This window comes from Trachurus trachurus, assembly GCF_905171665.1.
Source record: "Trachurus trachurus genome assembly, chromosome: 21".
In the NCBI taxonomy this organism is placed as follows: Eukaryota; Metazoa; Chordata; class Actinopteri; order Carangiformes; family Carangidae; genus Trachurus; species Trachurus trachurus.
In genome coordinates, this window is record NC_139899.1 from 17,786,870 (window position 1) to 17,801,805 (window position 14,936).

The following is a 14,936-nucleotide window of genomic DNA, read 5'->3' on the forward strand; positions in this document are numbered from 1 at the left end:
CTTACAATTACATATTTTCAAAGGTCAAAGAATCCCCTCAACTTTCCTGATTGCCTCCCAGCTTACCAATTATCCAAAAAATGTGGCTCAGTCTGTTTCCAAGCAACAGCAGCACAGCATATTAGAATCTCTTTTTCTGTCTGTGCTTTTTTTTCTTTTTAAGTTATGATAAGGATCAAGTATAACCTTGACCACAAATCCACCGTTCTCACGTTGCCAAATCAGGGAATTCGTTATTAAGCAAAGGTTATTTCTGTGTCTGTGTGTGTGTGTGTCTGCGACTGTGTATGGTGTTGCAATTCAGCGTTCTCTTAGTAGCAGATTGCAGGAACATGAAGATCAAAGGAGATCTGCTGCTGCACATAAGTTTGACTATAAGTAGTGCAATCTGGTCATTCTTGCTGACACCTGTAACTGGAAGAAAACAAGTCATTATAATTGCCGTTACATTATTACAGGTTATCTTTGAGACAGAATAACACAGGCAAGCTGTGATTATCTATAGGGGCTTATACTTAAGTATATTTTCCTCCAACCAGTCCATCACTGCTTGTCCCTGATGAGCCTCAGAAGTCTAGTTTTAGTTTGGTACCACAGGATGGCCACCTTGCCTTAGGCAATCTGGGCCTACAGGTAACATTCAGACGAAGAATTTAGCCCACAGAATTTATATCAACTCCACGTCATTCACACTCAAGTGTCAAATAGACCTTCTGGTGGATACCCTGATTCTGGTATCTGAGGCAACAGTACTAGAGAAGGAATTATAGAAGACATCATGAAAGAGACTGTGGAAAAAGTCCAAAATACCACTCATGGATATGGCTTTTTTGAACACAGCATGCCTCTGGTAAGACAGCTTTAATACATTTTTGATTAGAAATATAAATGACATCCATGACATATTAGTCTTGTAAGTTGTTTTTTTATAGGAATGTTATTCTGGTCCTGGGCGGTGTTCAGTGTGTGTCATTTCTTTCCTTTGCTCACTCTGAACTTTTAAGGGACAAAGCGCATCCAGCTCACCCACCTCTGCTACACTCAGTCGCCTCCTGAGATTCGGAGCTGTGGTTCTTATTGTCGGTGCTGTGCTAACGTTGTGTGCATCCATGGCCGCTCTGTTCCTGTGGAAAGTCAGTGAAAAAAATGTAAGCAGAAACACATCCAAAGACGACACAAAATTTGACTATGGGCCTGATTGTTTGTCATTTTTTAAATGCTGTTTAAATGCTGTTTTAAAACCTGTCATAAGAGGCTCTAAGAGGAATATTGGAAATTGAATAACCAAGAGCCTCCATAAATAACTATCACTATTCAAAATGTGAAAATGCATTTTCGAATCTGTCTACAGTACATACATCAGTTGTTTCTGTAAGCTTTCTCTATCTCATAAGGAAGAGTGTTGTTTATTTGTGTCCTAATGAGCTCACCTGTAGGGCAAACATCCCCATCAAGGTTTGCAATAGCATCTCCTGTGGTGCTTTGTTCGAGTTTTCAGCATGCTGCAAGTACCCAGGATTTCTATAAGACAAGCAACAACAAAAACACAGTGCAGGGGAATTGTACAAGTAGTATAGAGCTTGTTTTTTTTTTTTTTTTTTTTTTTGCTGTATCCAACTTCTTCTGTGTTTGCCACAGTTTAGTTTACATAACTCAACTAATCAGTCACTTTAACTTCCCCCTTTGATTGCTGTCAGGTTTACAATCTTCGGTACAGTATGAACATCAATGGGGAGGTGAGGAAGGGCTCCGTGGAAATTGATTCTGACAACAACCTGGAGAGGTTTAAAACTGGGAGTGGAGCTGAAGAAGCTGTGGAGATTCATGACTTTCAAATTGTAAGTGAGTTTGTCCTTGTTCTCTCTTCCTGAGGTAGTTCAGCTGAGACTCCTTTTTTTCTGTGTGTTTAGCAAAGTAGCAGAGCTATGAGTGTAAACATGGCATCTCTGTGATTTGGTGCAGGGAATAACTGGAATCCGCTTCTTTGGAGGAGACAAGTGCTATATAAAATCCCAAATCAAAGCCAACCTTCCACACATGGGAGCTAACAACAAAGAGGCACTGATGTTTGACCTGGTATGCATGCTACTCGATGCAGAATGTTGCAAATTGGGGAGAGAGAAAACAAAATTACAGTATTAAAAAGCATAATACATTCCTCACTCCTGCTGTTACTTAATTTCTCTTCTTCTATTTGAGTGATTAAAAAAATATTGTTTTTTCTTGTCAGACAGATGAATTAATGCCAGTGAGGTTTGATGAGGAGTTCCTCATTTGGGTCGCAGGAGAGCAGCCACTGACGGACACTAGTTTTCTGAGTGAAAAAATTCTGGGTCTATGTGGGGATCTTCCTATTTACTGGCTCCAACCTACCTACCCTAAAGGTGTTGCTTGTCTCTTCTTTCTTTTTATCATATATATATATATTCATTCACTCCATCCTACAGATTCCACAACATAGATTCCAAGCAAATTACCAAAGCAAATTATGTTTCTTTACATTATATTCAGATCTTGGTTCGACTGCCCTGCTTATTGCTGACACACTTGTTACAGACTTGTCTAAGAAGTTGGTTGAACATCTTGAACATACACTACATTTTGAGTCATACACCAAAAAAGGCTGCAGTCTTGTATTAAAAAAGAATGATGTTGAAATATGCAAGACTTCCTGATATCACTGCTGCTAATTTAATTATTCAGAGCATCTGAGACGGGCCCAGCTATGTAGGATTGAGCTCTGAGGATGTGTATGGCGTCTTGTGGATGTTGACCCAATACTCTCGCCCCTTGTGGCCGCTGTAACAGATGGGGAAAGGGGAAAGAGAGACGCAGAGCGAGCCAAACGCCAGTTTAACATGGAGGAGTTGGAGGCAGCTGCTGAGGAGAAGGGCTCAGTGAGTCACGGAGAGGACGACACCCCCAGAGTCACGGAGGAAGAGGAGGGGACACAGTCAACCGCGGGGTCAGCATACAATCCTGAGAACCCCTACCATGTGAGTACCGACTTCATCAACAGCACTGCGTACGATAAACAAGACTCCAGAGCTGGTGAATTTTTGATTAACTATCAAGAGGCATAAAGCGAGGCCTGAAGCAACCCTCAAAGTAACATTATGATGCAAAGTTTCTCTGTTTTGTCAACAGTTTTACAGATGACTACATAACATCATCCTTAGGACGCCAGCCTTGTTTAAAAATGTATTCTCACGGAAACAGAAGTACATGGTGTGGAAATGTGTTAACCTGGATTTGGTCTTTCTGTCAGCTGTGGGCGGTATATACTGCTGCTGCTGCTGCTGCTGCTGCTGCTGCTGCTGCTGTTGGGGAGGTGTCATATTAGTAGCTATAATTACAGGTCACTGGGGTAACAGCTGCCATTCCAAGTTGATGAACTTATGAACCAAAGGGAAAATTCCCACTGGTTATAAAAATTCATGTTGCCTAAGAGAACTGGAGTCACGTGTTTGAGAGGGGAGGGGTGAGGGGGTATGAGAAGTTTTTTGAAAACATTTGAATTGCAAATGTGGGATTTTTTTTTTAAAGACTTCAAAATTAACATTGCCTCCAAACTGCAGCGCAGCGGAGGAGCAGGAGCCAGGGAAGAAGATGCCGTGACCTTTGACACCATGTTGGACCACCAAGGGATCTGCTGCTCAGAATGCCAACGCAGCTACACTCACTGTCAGAGGATCTGCGAGCCTCTGCGTGGCTACTGGCCTTGGCCTTACAACTACAGAGGGTGCCAGGTAGCTTGCCGAGTCATTATGCCTTGTCGCTGGTGGGTGGCACGCATTTTAGGTGTTGTGTAAGTAAGCACGCACCATTTGTAAGGGAACACTTTCTTTATTTTATTTTAATTTTTTTCTCCAAAAGACCAAAAGAAAAGGTCTCTAAAATCACAGCTTCTGTTCAGATATGCATACAAACATTCATTCTCTGGCTTTGACTGTAAATAGTCAGATCTGCACATATTATCTGTATGATTATCTGTATAATAATACCTATGCTACCTGACTTGACATTTGCATATTTAAGATATAAACAGGTGCTTTCTCTTTCTTGGCATGCACTGCTTCTTTACATACAGTAGAATCAGTAGAGCTGGAATACATAAATGGCATATTCCTATTTGCAGCAACAGACTCACAAATGAGCACATTCATTTTTGCATCATGTAATACCGAGGCTTAATGCACTGTACTGTGTTTAATGGAGGGTATGGGACTGAATCCAAAGGCTCAGCAGATCATGTACTTTTTCTGACTGAATAGGCTTCAATAAATTCTAATTACAGTATATACTGGCTTTGATGTAGCCAGGGGTTTTTTGTGCGTGTGTGTCACATGTTGTTTCCATGGTTCCACCGGGTGCTTTTCTGATAAAACTGAAGTGACAGCAATGGTTGCCATAACTTCCATTCACAGCTCAGAATCAGTTTGAGGGCAATGCAATTTGTGCACACTGACATCTGCATTGATGTGATGTAATGTGAGATGAGTGTCATGGCGATGATGGAAAATATTTCCATAAAAGTGACATTTTTATTAAATAAATAAATCAGTATTTTTTTTTTCCAGGGAAAGAGGAGGAGTGTTGATGCTATAAGCTACCAAATAATATGATCACAGAGACAGGCTTTTCTTTTCATTTTTACGCACGGCTGTTAGTGGGACTTGTGGCGTAGGGCATTCTTAAAACCTCAAAATCAAAAGAAATCAGATTACTATCTCCAAAGCCATATGCCAACTTTCTAAATAACTGAAAGGAGCCATGTTGCGATCAAGACGATTTCACAGAGGGTGATCCCGGCACATCAAATTACAACAGATGTGAAATTGCACCGTGTCTGCCACTAAAACCACATTGAAACTCTGAAGCAGTGTGAGGAAACAACACAAAGAGATGCTTGTCTCTTTGCTTGGAGATCTTTCCTGGTTTTCATGGGGGTAGAGGTGCTTATCACATCTGCAGTGCTGATAAGACGGCCTCTGTGCTTCCGTAGGCTATATAATATTAATCCCTCTCCCACGTCTGCAGATGCACTTAAAGGAAGGTGACAAGCATGACATATCCAGGACCTCCTGATGGCTCATGCTCTGGAGTGCAGCCGCTAAAAGAGCCCCAAGTACCCTCAAGTGATGTAAATTTGCAGGGGGAGTCCAATTTCCATCACAGCGCTGTCACTGCCATGGTCATTAAACTAAATCATCCCGCTGTGTGTCACACAGCTCCCATTTTAAAGTCCCCTCAATAATGGAGTTATACTTGGACTGCAGATTGTAGCACAACAGTGAATGTCTGACCTGACAGCAGCTGTAAGAGTCTCCTGCACATTATTTCATCTTTAAAAATCACAGCCAGACAGCGTGCATGGGCGAAAGAGATACCTTGAAATAATTCATTATTTGAGAGACGTTTTGGTGTCTTAGCCGCACCGGTTGCAGTTCAACGGGATCAGCTCTAAAGTTAGAAACCGCAGCTGGAATTTAAATATGATGTGTTGTGTGCCTGTTGCTGTTGGCGGTTTCCTTGGGTTTCACTTAGAATATGTTGATACAGCAGCACAAGACAAAGAGCTCTGAGTCTATGCTAGAAAAAAGGGAGATGAGAAACACAAAGCAAAAGGGGAAAAAAACACATCACCACAAGCAACAACTCAAAATGGCATTTAAACTGAGAAAAAAATACATAGCTCGGTACAACAGCAGTTTTGTTATCCCGAGGCCCTGTTTCTAAAAAACTTGTTTCCTTTTACCATTCCTCTCCTAAGAAGAGAAATGTGCCCCCGTCGAGTAGAAAAGACGAATGTGTTGGAGAGCAGCGTCAGTGTGTGAGACAGTGGTGCCTTTTTGTTTGTCTCCCCTCTGGAGCCAAGCTTACCCTGGGAGCCCTGCAGGCCAGGGAACAAACAGAGCTTTGTGAGCACTGACCCACTGTTCCCAGCAGCCAGACTGCAAACCTCCACTCCTGTGCTAATAGGAAACCACAGATGAGAAGTCCGCAGCAGGGGGAGCTTTCTCGCATCCACCTGTGCTTTCATCATTGCCCATCAAAACAAGCATAGGAAGGCAGGGTGCTGTGGTACTCTGGTGACCGCTGAATCAAAAGCTTTTTCACCAACATCCTCTTGGCACAAACACTTTAGCGGAATACATTTGGGATACCGTAGCCGGTGATTTATTTGGTGGCACAGATTTGAGCTAATCAAGCCCATGCACTCACTAGAGCTCCCTATAAATACGTCAATAGCTTGTCATAAATTCGCCTGTAGTTGCCCAAGAGGCATTAGGAGTGTGAATAGAAGTGTGAAGTGAACCACTCTAGTAAACGTGTCCTACATTTGATTGCATGTTTTCCATTACATCCAGACATGAATGAAATAAACAGTAGTGACAGTCCATTTTGCACCTTAACCAGAACACAGAAACCCTTTTAGGCTAGCTCATTATGTTTTTCTGCAAGAAAGCACCGCAATATGTTTATACATGCTGGCGTTGGGGGAAAAACCTGTAACCCAACTGCTCTGTGCTGGCAATGACTGCCCATGCAGGCACAGAATATTTGTCTTTTCTTTTCTTCCTGAATGGTCAGAAATAACATGGCTGGACGAAAAAGGCAAGTGAGGGGTGGGGGTGGGGGGTGAGAGGGTTGGAGGGTGGTCAAGAGAGGGGGAGAGGGGAGGGGGGGTGAGTTTGCTACATGGCTTAAATGCTTTTTAATCCCATGGTTGAGTGACCACTTGCAGCTCTGCCCAGTAGTCTGACTCTGCCTGCCATTTGCAGGTCTCTCTGAAGTTTCTTTGCCATTGGCTGGAGTGTCCGCCTCACTCGCTCTCTCTCTCTCTCTCTCTCTCTCTCTCGCTCTCTCTCTCTCTTTGTTATTTCCCTCTCCCTCTCTCCCAAACGCCTATTTAGTATGCAAGCCCCAAATGGCCATTAATTAAATACCTGCTGATACTGTATAAAGATCTCTATTCCACCAAGTTAAAACTGTAAATATTGTCTGTAGACCCGCCTGCATTCAGTGAATTACACTTTCTATGTAATGAAACAATAGTAATTTTCCTGGGTGACTCAATTAATCAGCACACACTACAGGGATTTTTTCCCCCTTTCTTTCTGTCTATTGCACTTGGTTGCATAGTGTCCTTGCCACACTCTAATAGAAAACCTGTAGTGTGGTGTAGGTCTAAATTGGACACAGAGCTGGAATTTGCACCATTGTTTTCCTTGAGACACGCTGCATATGTGACAGTGGTTGAGGCATTCAGCCTGCAGCGGATGTCGAGAGTTCCTCACCAGAGGTGGGCAGTTATCTCTATAACTCTGTGGGAGGAGGACACTGTATAATCAGCAGCATAACTCAGCCACATCATCAGTTTATTTACCCTGTCAGTGGAAATTTAGTTTGAAAAGCCAGTGCCAATGGGATCAATATAAAACATTTTTTTTTTAAATACAGATTTCCCATAAAAATATGGTATTTGTCAAAACATCAGTTATCCTAGGATGTACCCCAGAAGGTACACATCCTCTAGTGGTGGGGGAGCTATAGATAGCTCAAAGCAGAATCAAATCAAGACTTCACATCTACAAACTGTAAAAAAAAAAAAAAAAAAAAAAAAGGAGAAGGAGAAGAAAAAAATCAGCTCCTCCACAAAGCAATGTCAAGAGGCTTGCCACATGAAAGCAGAAGTTGTCCAAAGAGAAGCGGAAAGTACTGACAAAGTTTATGAAGAAAAAAGTAAATGTGTTTTTAATCCTCAGCAGCACAGGCAACAATGAGGGAGCCTGAGTGCTTAGATATGCCACCCCGGGGGCAGGCTCTATACTTAAGGCTTACAACAGCCTCATTATCTCCCTCAACTCACATCAGATCCTAGCAGCAGTTTGTCACAGGCAGGCTCCTCTCTGCCAGTAGGCATCAGACCAATCCTCCTGCAACACTACTGTACATAATTGCCATATGGACAGCATTTTGAGCCAGACTGAAGACTAAAAAGCCCTCCAGACAGATTCCCCAGATAACTAAATGAATATTTTATCTCATTTCCATCTAATTTGCACCACATTATTATACAGAACTGAAATTTTTAATTAATTGATAGAACAGATCAAACACAGGTTTATACTTTGATTTTCGGGAGCTGTTATTTTGATAATTTGCATGACTTTTTTCGCATGCCAAGCTTTTTAATCTCCCAGAATTTTAGCATCTCTATATAGAAACACCATAATAAAACATACAGCAAATTAATAACTGTCGCTGCACATGAAATGCTTGTCTTGGTTGCATGAGCAGTTCCAGAGAGAAGTCCTTTTACCTGCCACCCCACTGATTAATTAATTTCACACTGTTTAATTAAATCCACAGTCTGGGGAGTCTGGGCAGCACCGTGGGGAGCCCTATCTGAGCCTTGTGTGTACAGAGATTACCGGTGAAGGTCTCAGGCACCCCCCTCTCTCGCTGATGTTGACACTGACGTCACCCTTCTCTGGATAACAGAGCATGATTGTGTCAATGTCATCAGGCAGTTGTGAGCCTTTACTGGCGGGGACATGATAGCACTGTACCATTTGTTGATTATCTGCTGGCATTTACATGCACAAAGGACACTGTAGCATTTCACGGTGTTTGACACAAATTAGCATTTGACAGAAGTGTCTTATGAAGTGTGTTGCCTCAGTATGTAAACCTTGGATTTCCATACAGTTACATAGCTATACAAATACAAATTAAAGCCATTTGAAATAGCCATGAAAGCCAATGGCTTTGGAGTAAATGAGCAAATTGAACTTGCGCATCCTGTCCAACACTGTTGTGGGCTATCCAACTGTCAAAGCTTCAGAGACACAGAGACACTGTTTCTCTTATGTCAGAACTGAGAGGTGCACAAATGCAAAACACGGCAGGCAGTATAAACTGTGTGGGCAGGGAGGCACGCATTTTACTTTCTCTGTTCTCATGAAACATATTTTTGGCATCTCTAATCACAAACAAACATATTTTGAGTCAGATGTCTCAAATTTGTCTTCACTGTACAACTTCAAAATAAGATGACATTTAAAATGTGACACAATTTATGAGTTTTGAGGACTGTGATATATGCACAAACAAAAATTTAAAAGGATTATACGGATTCTCGCCCCTTGATCTGTCATAATAACAAATCTAAACCTACTCTTCGCTGTCATTCGCTCCATCTAGTGTTTATACATTAAGGGAGGCAAAGATAATCGATTAGGTACATGAAGATGGCAGCCTGCTGGTTTGATGTGATGTGATGTGGAACCAGCATTTCCTTGTGCTCTCTGCTCCATGTGCCAAGAGCTATTAGAGCAACAAACACTTTGCACAAAGGCAATGATACAAAAAAGTCAAGATATGAACTTTTTACACATGGATATATTTCAAATGAAAAACTTAAGCTGCTTCTATTCATCTGTTTCCTTAATTGAAAAATAAAGTGTCAAAACTGAAGGATTCCAGTTAACAACGGATTAAATAAGACATTTTATCTGCATGTGTGCTCATACTGTACTTGCTTGATGATACATTATGTTAACCGCCATAAGATGAAACCTCAGAGTAAGAAATGTACAATATTTTCCCAGGGAAACTTTAATCAGCTTTGGTAAATATCATTAAGTCATGGCTTCATCATTACGCCTCTCGCTCTCTCTCCCTGCTGTATCAGCGTCACAAACATCACAGGCATCCACGAGCTTTTATTCAAACGAACTCCTGAACCTTTACAAACAGTTGAGAGTTGTGTTCTTTGCTGCGACGAGACAAACTTTTAATAGGCATCCCAGCACACAGCGCACGCAGCATCAAGACAGTTTTGTCGACTGATACAGCATTAGCTGGAGGAACAGCCTTCTATTTGTGCTTGCCTTGTCCTGTGACAAGAAGACCTATCAGGTGCTCATCTCACCCCCCCACCACCCTACCTCACCCCTCTCCCCCCATTCCACCTCCACTACCACCACCACCACCACCGCCACCCCTCCTCCTCCTCCTCCCCCCCATCCCTCTCTCCTCCTGACCTCATTCTGTCATCTTCGTTTTCCTTCTTCCCCACTCTCAGGTCTTTTATAAAGTGTCTCCATGCATTACACATTTAACAATGCATTAAAAATAGGCCACCATCAATCAGTCATTCAGTAGTGGAGACAGAATCTACTTGTGGCACCAATTTGGTATGTTTCTCATGGTTCAAGAACGAAAGGAACGCTATAAACTCCTGGGCTTCTGTGTATGGGAAACTTAACAGAGATGAAAGTGCACGTTTATGTGCTAATAATACACCGTACCCCTTAAAACCCACCGCAATAATTTTGAATTCCCATTTGCTTGATTTCCTGAGGCAGAGTTGTCTTTCCAGAATCCAGAAACAGAATCAAAATAATATATATACATGCAGGCGGTAAGCTGTGACAAGATTTCTGTTGATGGGTGCCAGGTTAACATCATGCCCAAAACAGTGATTTGTGAACTGTGATGCATGATACAGGATAGGTACTAGGTAAAATCTGATGTAATGGTTGGGAGTGAGTCAAGCCCTGGGGGCAAATAGTCTGAACACTCTGACTCCAGGTTGCTCATGCCAAAGCAGATGTTGAACTGACGACAGCAGTACAAAAGACAGCGCCTGTGTGTTATTCACAAGGTAAGGTTTATATTATTAGGACGGCACATGAAGGTTGCCAAGCTACAGATGGAGGTGCTGCCTTGGTATAGTGCTTTGATAGCCCTATATATATTTAATAAAGAAATACTGAAGAACTCACAAAGTATTTTCCACAGTTCCACATGAGTTTTGTTAACACAGTAAAGTGTTCTCCTGCTCAGGCAGAGGTGTGGAAGTCTGCTTGTGAGCTTTGATGTTGCTGCTGCTCTGCTCTGAGGCTTGATCCTGCATTCTGGATTTCGAAACAGACTGCACTTCTTCATGGGTAACAGCTTGAAGAGGTAGACACCAACAGCCCAGACACGCCTGAAGGACCACACACACACAAACAGAGAAGACATTCGGTCAGCAGGCAAAAAAACATTTACCATTGGATCCATGTGGAGAAAAGGGGCTCATTAGAAGATCTATTTATGCGTGGATTATTTGTAGAATAATGGAAGTGGAAGGCAGTCTTGATTGTACTCTATTAATAATGATCCAACCAATAAAACCTTCATTAATTCAGAGAAAGCATAAAAGAAAACATTTTCTCAATGCAGACGCATTGAACGCAAGACTTAAGTTGTCCTTTAAATGTAGTAGAAAGGATAGCTTAAAGAACAAGTATATGATTTTATACATAACAATTTGTCAAGACCATTATTGCAGAAGAACAGTATCTTTATGTTCTACACTGTGCAAAAACCTGATGATAGCCAAAAGAAATCAAAGCATGCTTTAGATATCTTCCTCTGAGCTGGTAATACAATAAAGGCTTTTAAATTTCTTCCCTTGAAAATTGCCTTGAAGCTATGTTTTTTTCTCCCCCATAACACATCACTCTGATTCAGTGACAGACTGTCTCGTACATTGCCAAGTGGGTGTTTTTTTTCCCTGCTACTGTTTTTCCAGACCATTTTCACTTATTACCCCCTCAGGTCATCACTTGGCCCAGTCTGGCCATTTTACAGACATGACTCCATATGTCCGTGATGACACATGATAGCTCATCCAATGTGGATGAGATTGTTTTCAACCCCCCACCAGCTTTGTCTAAAATTGAATAGTGCCACACACAGGTACAACAAACATGAGAAAGACCATATGTCTCACCTTGAAACATTTCTTGAATCTTTTGCTGACCATGTACAATGCAATAGGGTTGATGCAAGAGTTGAGCGACGCCATGGTGATGCCAAAATAGTCCAGGACAAGAAAGGCACTGGGAAAGAAGCGTGAGAATAAAGTAAATCACACAAAAGAGCGGAAATCAGGTAATGCACAATTTTTTTTTTAAAAAGGGTGTGGTAGAACATTTTTAATGCATACCTCAGTAGTTTACATCTATTAGGATCTTTTTGATCATATATGGTCGATTTCAAGATTCTGCTGAGGTACAGAGGAAACCAACAAAGTGCAAATACGATCACCAAGCTGAAGACAGTTTTTGCCACCTCTCGTCTCTTTAAGAACAAAAAAAAAAAAAAGAAAAAGATAATCAATATTCAAATTAAGGTGAAACTGAAAAATGTGAAATGTGGTGAAAATGTTGTCAAATTTCTTTGAAGGGAGAAGGTTTATTTATAACCTGCTTGGTAAGGTCGCTTAACGTAGTCTTTCTCAGCATATTCCTGGTCATGAGTGTGTAGAAGACGAGGGTCCATGCCAGTGGCATGCAAAAGTAGAAGCCGAAGAGCCACCAGTCCTTCACTGATTTATAAAACTGTTGATTAAACATGACAGAAGCCCACAGTCAGTCAAAGCCACAGATGACACGATGATCAGTGGTTGCTATGTTAGAGCATGCATGAAAGCATATTTGAGGCGGTGATAAATATTACTGTATGTTGTATATGAAAATACTGTCAAATCAAACACATGTTGATGTGCGTGTTGCATCCTGTTGCTGCATCCTGTTGTTACATTACCTGCATGAACTGTGTGGTTTGCATGGGATGAAGCAGACATATTCTCAGATGCTTGTCTTTATAGTTCATTGTTATCATATCAAAGCCGACAACTTCAGGCACAGCCAGCAGGATAGAAATAACCCATATCAGAGTTATTTCGATTGCTGTCCATACTGAAACCCCACTGCCTTTGATTCGATTCCAGGATACTACAGCTCGGTATCTGGAAAAATCAGTGGGAAACTGTTTTGACTTTTTGTTTGTAACAATCATATTTTTTTTCTTTTTTCTTTTCAGTTAAAGAGCATTTCAAGGGCTAATGCTCTAAACAAATCTGTCTCCTTGATGAAATACAGATACTAGCCTGCAAACACTATTTTCTTGTAGGGCACTGTAGAGCAGAGCTTATCTCTTTACCTGTCAACACTCAAAGCACATAGGCTGAGCACAGTAATTCCAACAGATGTCTTCTGTATGAAGGGGACAAGTTTGCACAGCGCTAAACCGAATGGCCAGTCCTCTGCTATGAGCTGAAACAAAAACAAAGGACATTTTCAGTATATATATATATATATATATATATAACACATACACACAAACACAATCAATTCAAGCCAAGATTAAGGTTTGAAAATGGGGAGAAAGTGCAGAGACAGGGTAAGGTGTGACACTGTAATTGCTCACTATGAGGTTAGTAACTCACCCTGTATGCGTTGATTGGAATGTCTATCACGACGTGGATTAGATCGCCCAAAGCAAGACTCGCAATGAGTATGTTGGGTTTGCTTCTCATGCATTTGTTTGCATAGATGATTTTCAGCAGCGCTGCATTCCCCACTGTTCCGACCACAAACACAAGTAGAGAGACCATAGTATTGACATATTTGAAGGTGTCTCTGGTTCCAGCTGACTCCAAGCACATAGGAGGGGGTGGTGTTTTCGGTCCGGCTACTTGGGGTGGATGGATTGAGCTGTTGGATTTCTGTTTTTCTAGTATTAAAAAACCAGGTGAGGTCGTTTCAGAGGGTTCAGTCACAGGCAGTGGTTCTGAATGCTGATGGCTGGCCTCTCCTCTGATGAGAATATTTCCCAAACAAAGAGCAAGAGCTAGAGTCCACATTGTTGATGACTTCCTCAAACAGCCTTGAAATATTCTTGATTTATTTTTTTCTTTTCTTGCTTCACCACTGGATTGAAAATGAGAGTGAAAATAATTAGCAGAACACCTCAGCTTGAGATTTACAGCAAAGCATAAGCATGATACGAAAGGTTTAATCTAATTAATCAAAATTCAGTTAACAGCACAGATACTGTGATACAGTGAATTATGCTGTCTTACCTTTAGATGTGCACATACAGATGAATGCATGAAATGAATTTCTGTAATACCTACAGAATAAGCTGTAGGTTTTACACAAAGGACAACTCTTTGTTACCGTGCCTGCTCTAAAAGTTAGAACCCAGCAGAGGGAAATCAGGGCTTTATAGACTGAGGTACTGCTGTCAGCATTAGTCATCGATCTGTCAGTGGTGACTATAATTACTGCCCTTGATGCATCACCCTGAATAAAAGGATGGTGTTGAGGGGTATTGTCTGTTATCACAGAGTGAGATCATTGTATAAGCTTCAATAGGGATATTATGTTACAGTTGTTTTCCCTTCTTTCATCAGAAAACTTGGTCATTTTCTTTGATGCGAAGACTCCAGAGAACATCCGAATGGTGCAAAGTGTCTATTCTAGCAAAGTGAGAGATTTATTTCGCCTATAGCCACAAAGGCTCTATCACTAGTCATCATTAGTGAATGTAATGGAAAATGGAAGACTGTCCTCTGTAACTAGCTGTATGACATTTTGGATACATGAGCCTCCTGGGGCTGTATTCCAGTACCACTTAGCTCATTTGCTTAATTCATATGCTCTTTTATTGCGTTTACATAACCAATGAAATATCAAAAGGAGGAATTTCTTCACTGAGTGGGTCATGGTAGATCCTAATGATTAGCTGTAGTTTGAAGACAAAATTCACATAAGTAGCAACTGGCTACCCCGGGCCTGTGATCCTGCAACCATGACCAGATGCAGACCTAGCATTTTGGGTCGCTTCCAGCCATGGTGCACCTGGAAATTGTATTTTATTTTTGTGGTGGGGCATTTTATGAGAAATCTAATTGGCTACACAAATACCTGTATAAGAGAGAGGACCAAGTGAGATAACATACGATTCCTATAGTTAGTCAGGATACTGCTGTAATACAAAACTGGGTACAATCCTACCTCTCCTTTTCTCCTTATACCTTCACTTAAGACGGGAAGTTTCTGTAATATGGAAGGCACAACCACTGCCGG

General features: G+C 41.4%; 2 protein-coding genes across 2 annotated transcripts; one reads left to right on the forward strand and one right to left on the reverse strand.

Annotated features, from left to right (window-relative positions):
* Positions 1-778: 778 nt before the first annotated feature.
* LOC311004809 (leukocyte cell-derived chemotaxin 1-like) lies at positions 779-3,812 on the forward strand (the record flags this gene model as incomplete). The annotated part of the gene is made up of 7 exons (XM_083996978.1): positions 779-850; positions 1,005-1,148; positions 1,698-1,838; positions 1,963-2,076; positions 2,231-2,384; positions 2,809-2,996; positions 3,579-3,812. 7 exons carry the CDS (start codon positions 779-781, stop codon positions 3,810-3,812), a joined length of 1,047 nt encoding a protein of 348 aa, XP_083853104.1.
* A 7,016-nt stretch (positions 3,813-10,828) lies between these two features.
* Positions 10,829-13,708, reverse strand: LOC311004318 (endothelin receptor type B-like; the record flags this gene model as incomplete). Its single annotated transcript, XM_083996315.1, has 7 exons — positions 10,829-11,002; positions 11,792-11,900; positions 12,008-12,141; positions 12,267-12,401; positions 12,607-12,811; positions 13,006-13,118; positions 13,292-13,708. The coding sequence occupies 7 exons, from the start codon at positions 13,706-13,708 to the stop codon at positions 10,829-10,831; spliced, it is 1,287 nt and encodes a 428-aa protein (XP_083852441.1).
* Positions 13,709-14,936: the final 1,228 nt, after the last annotated feature.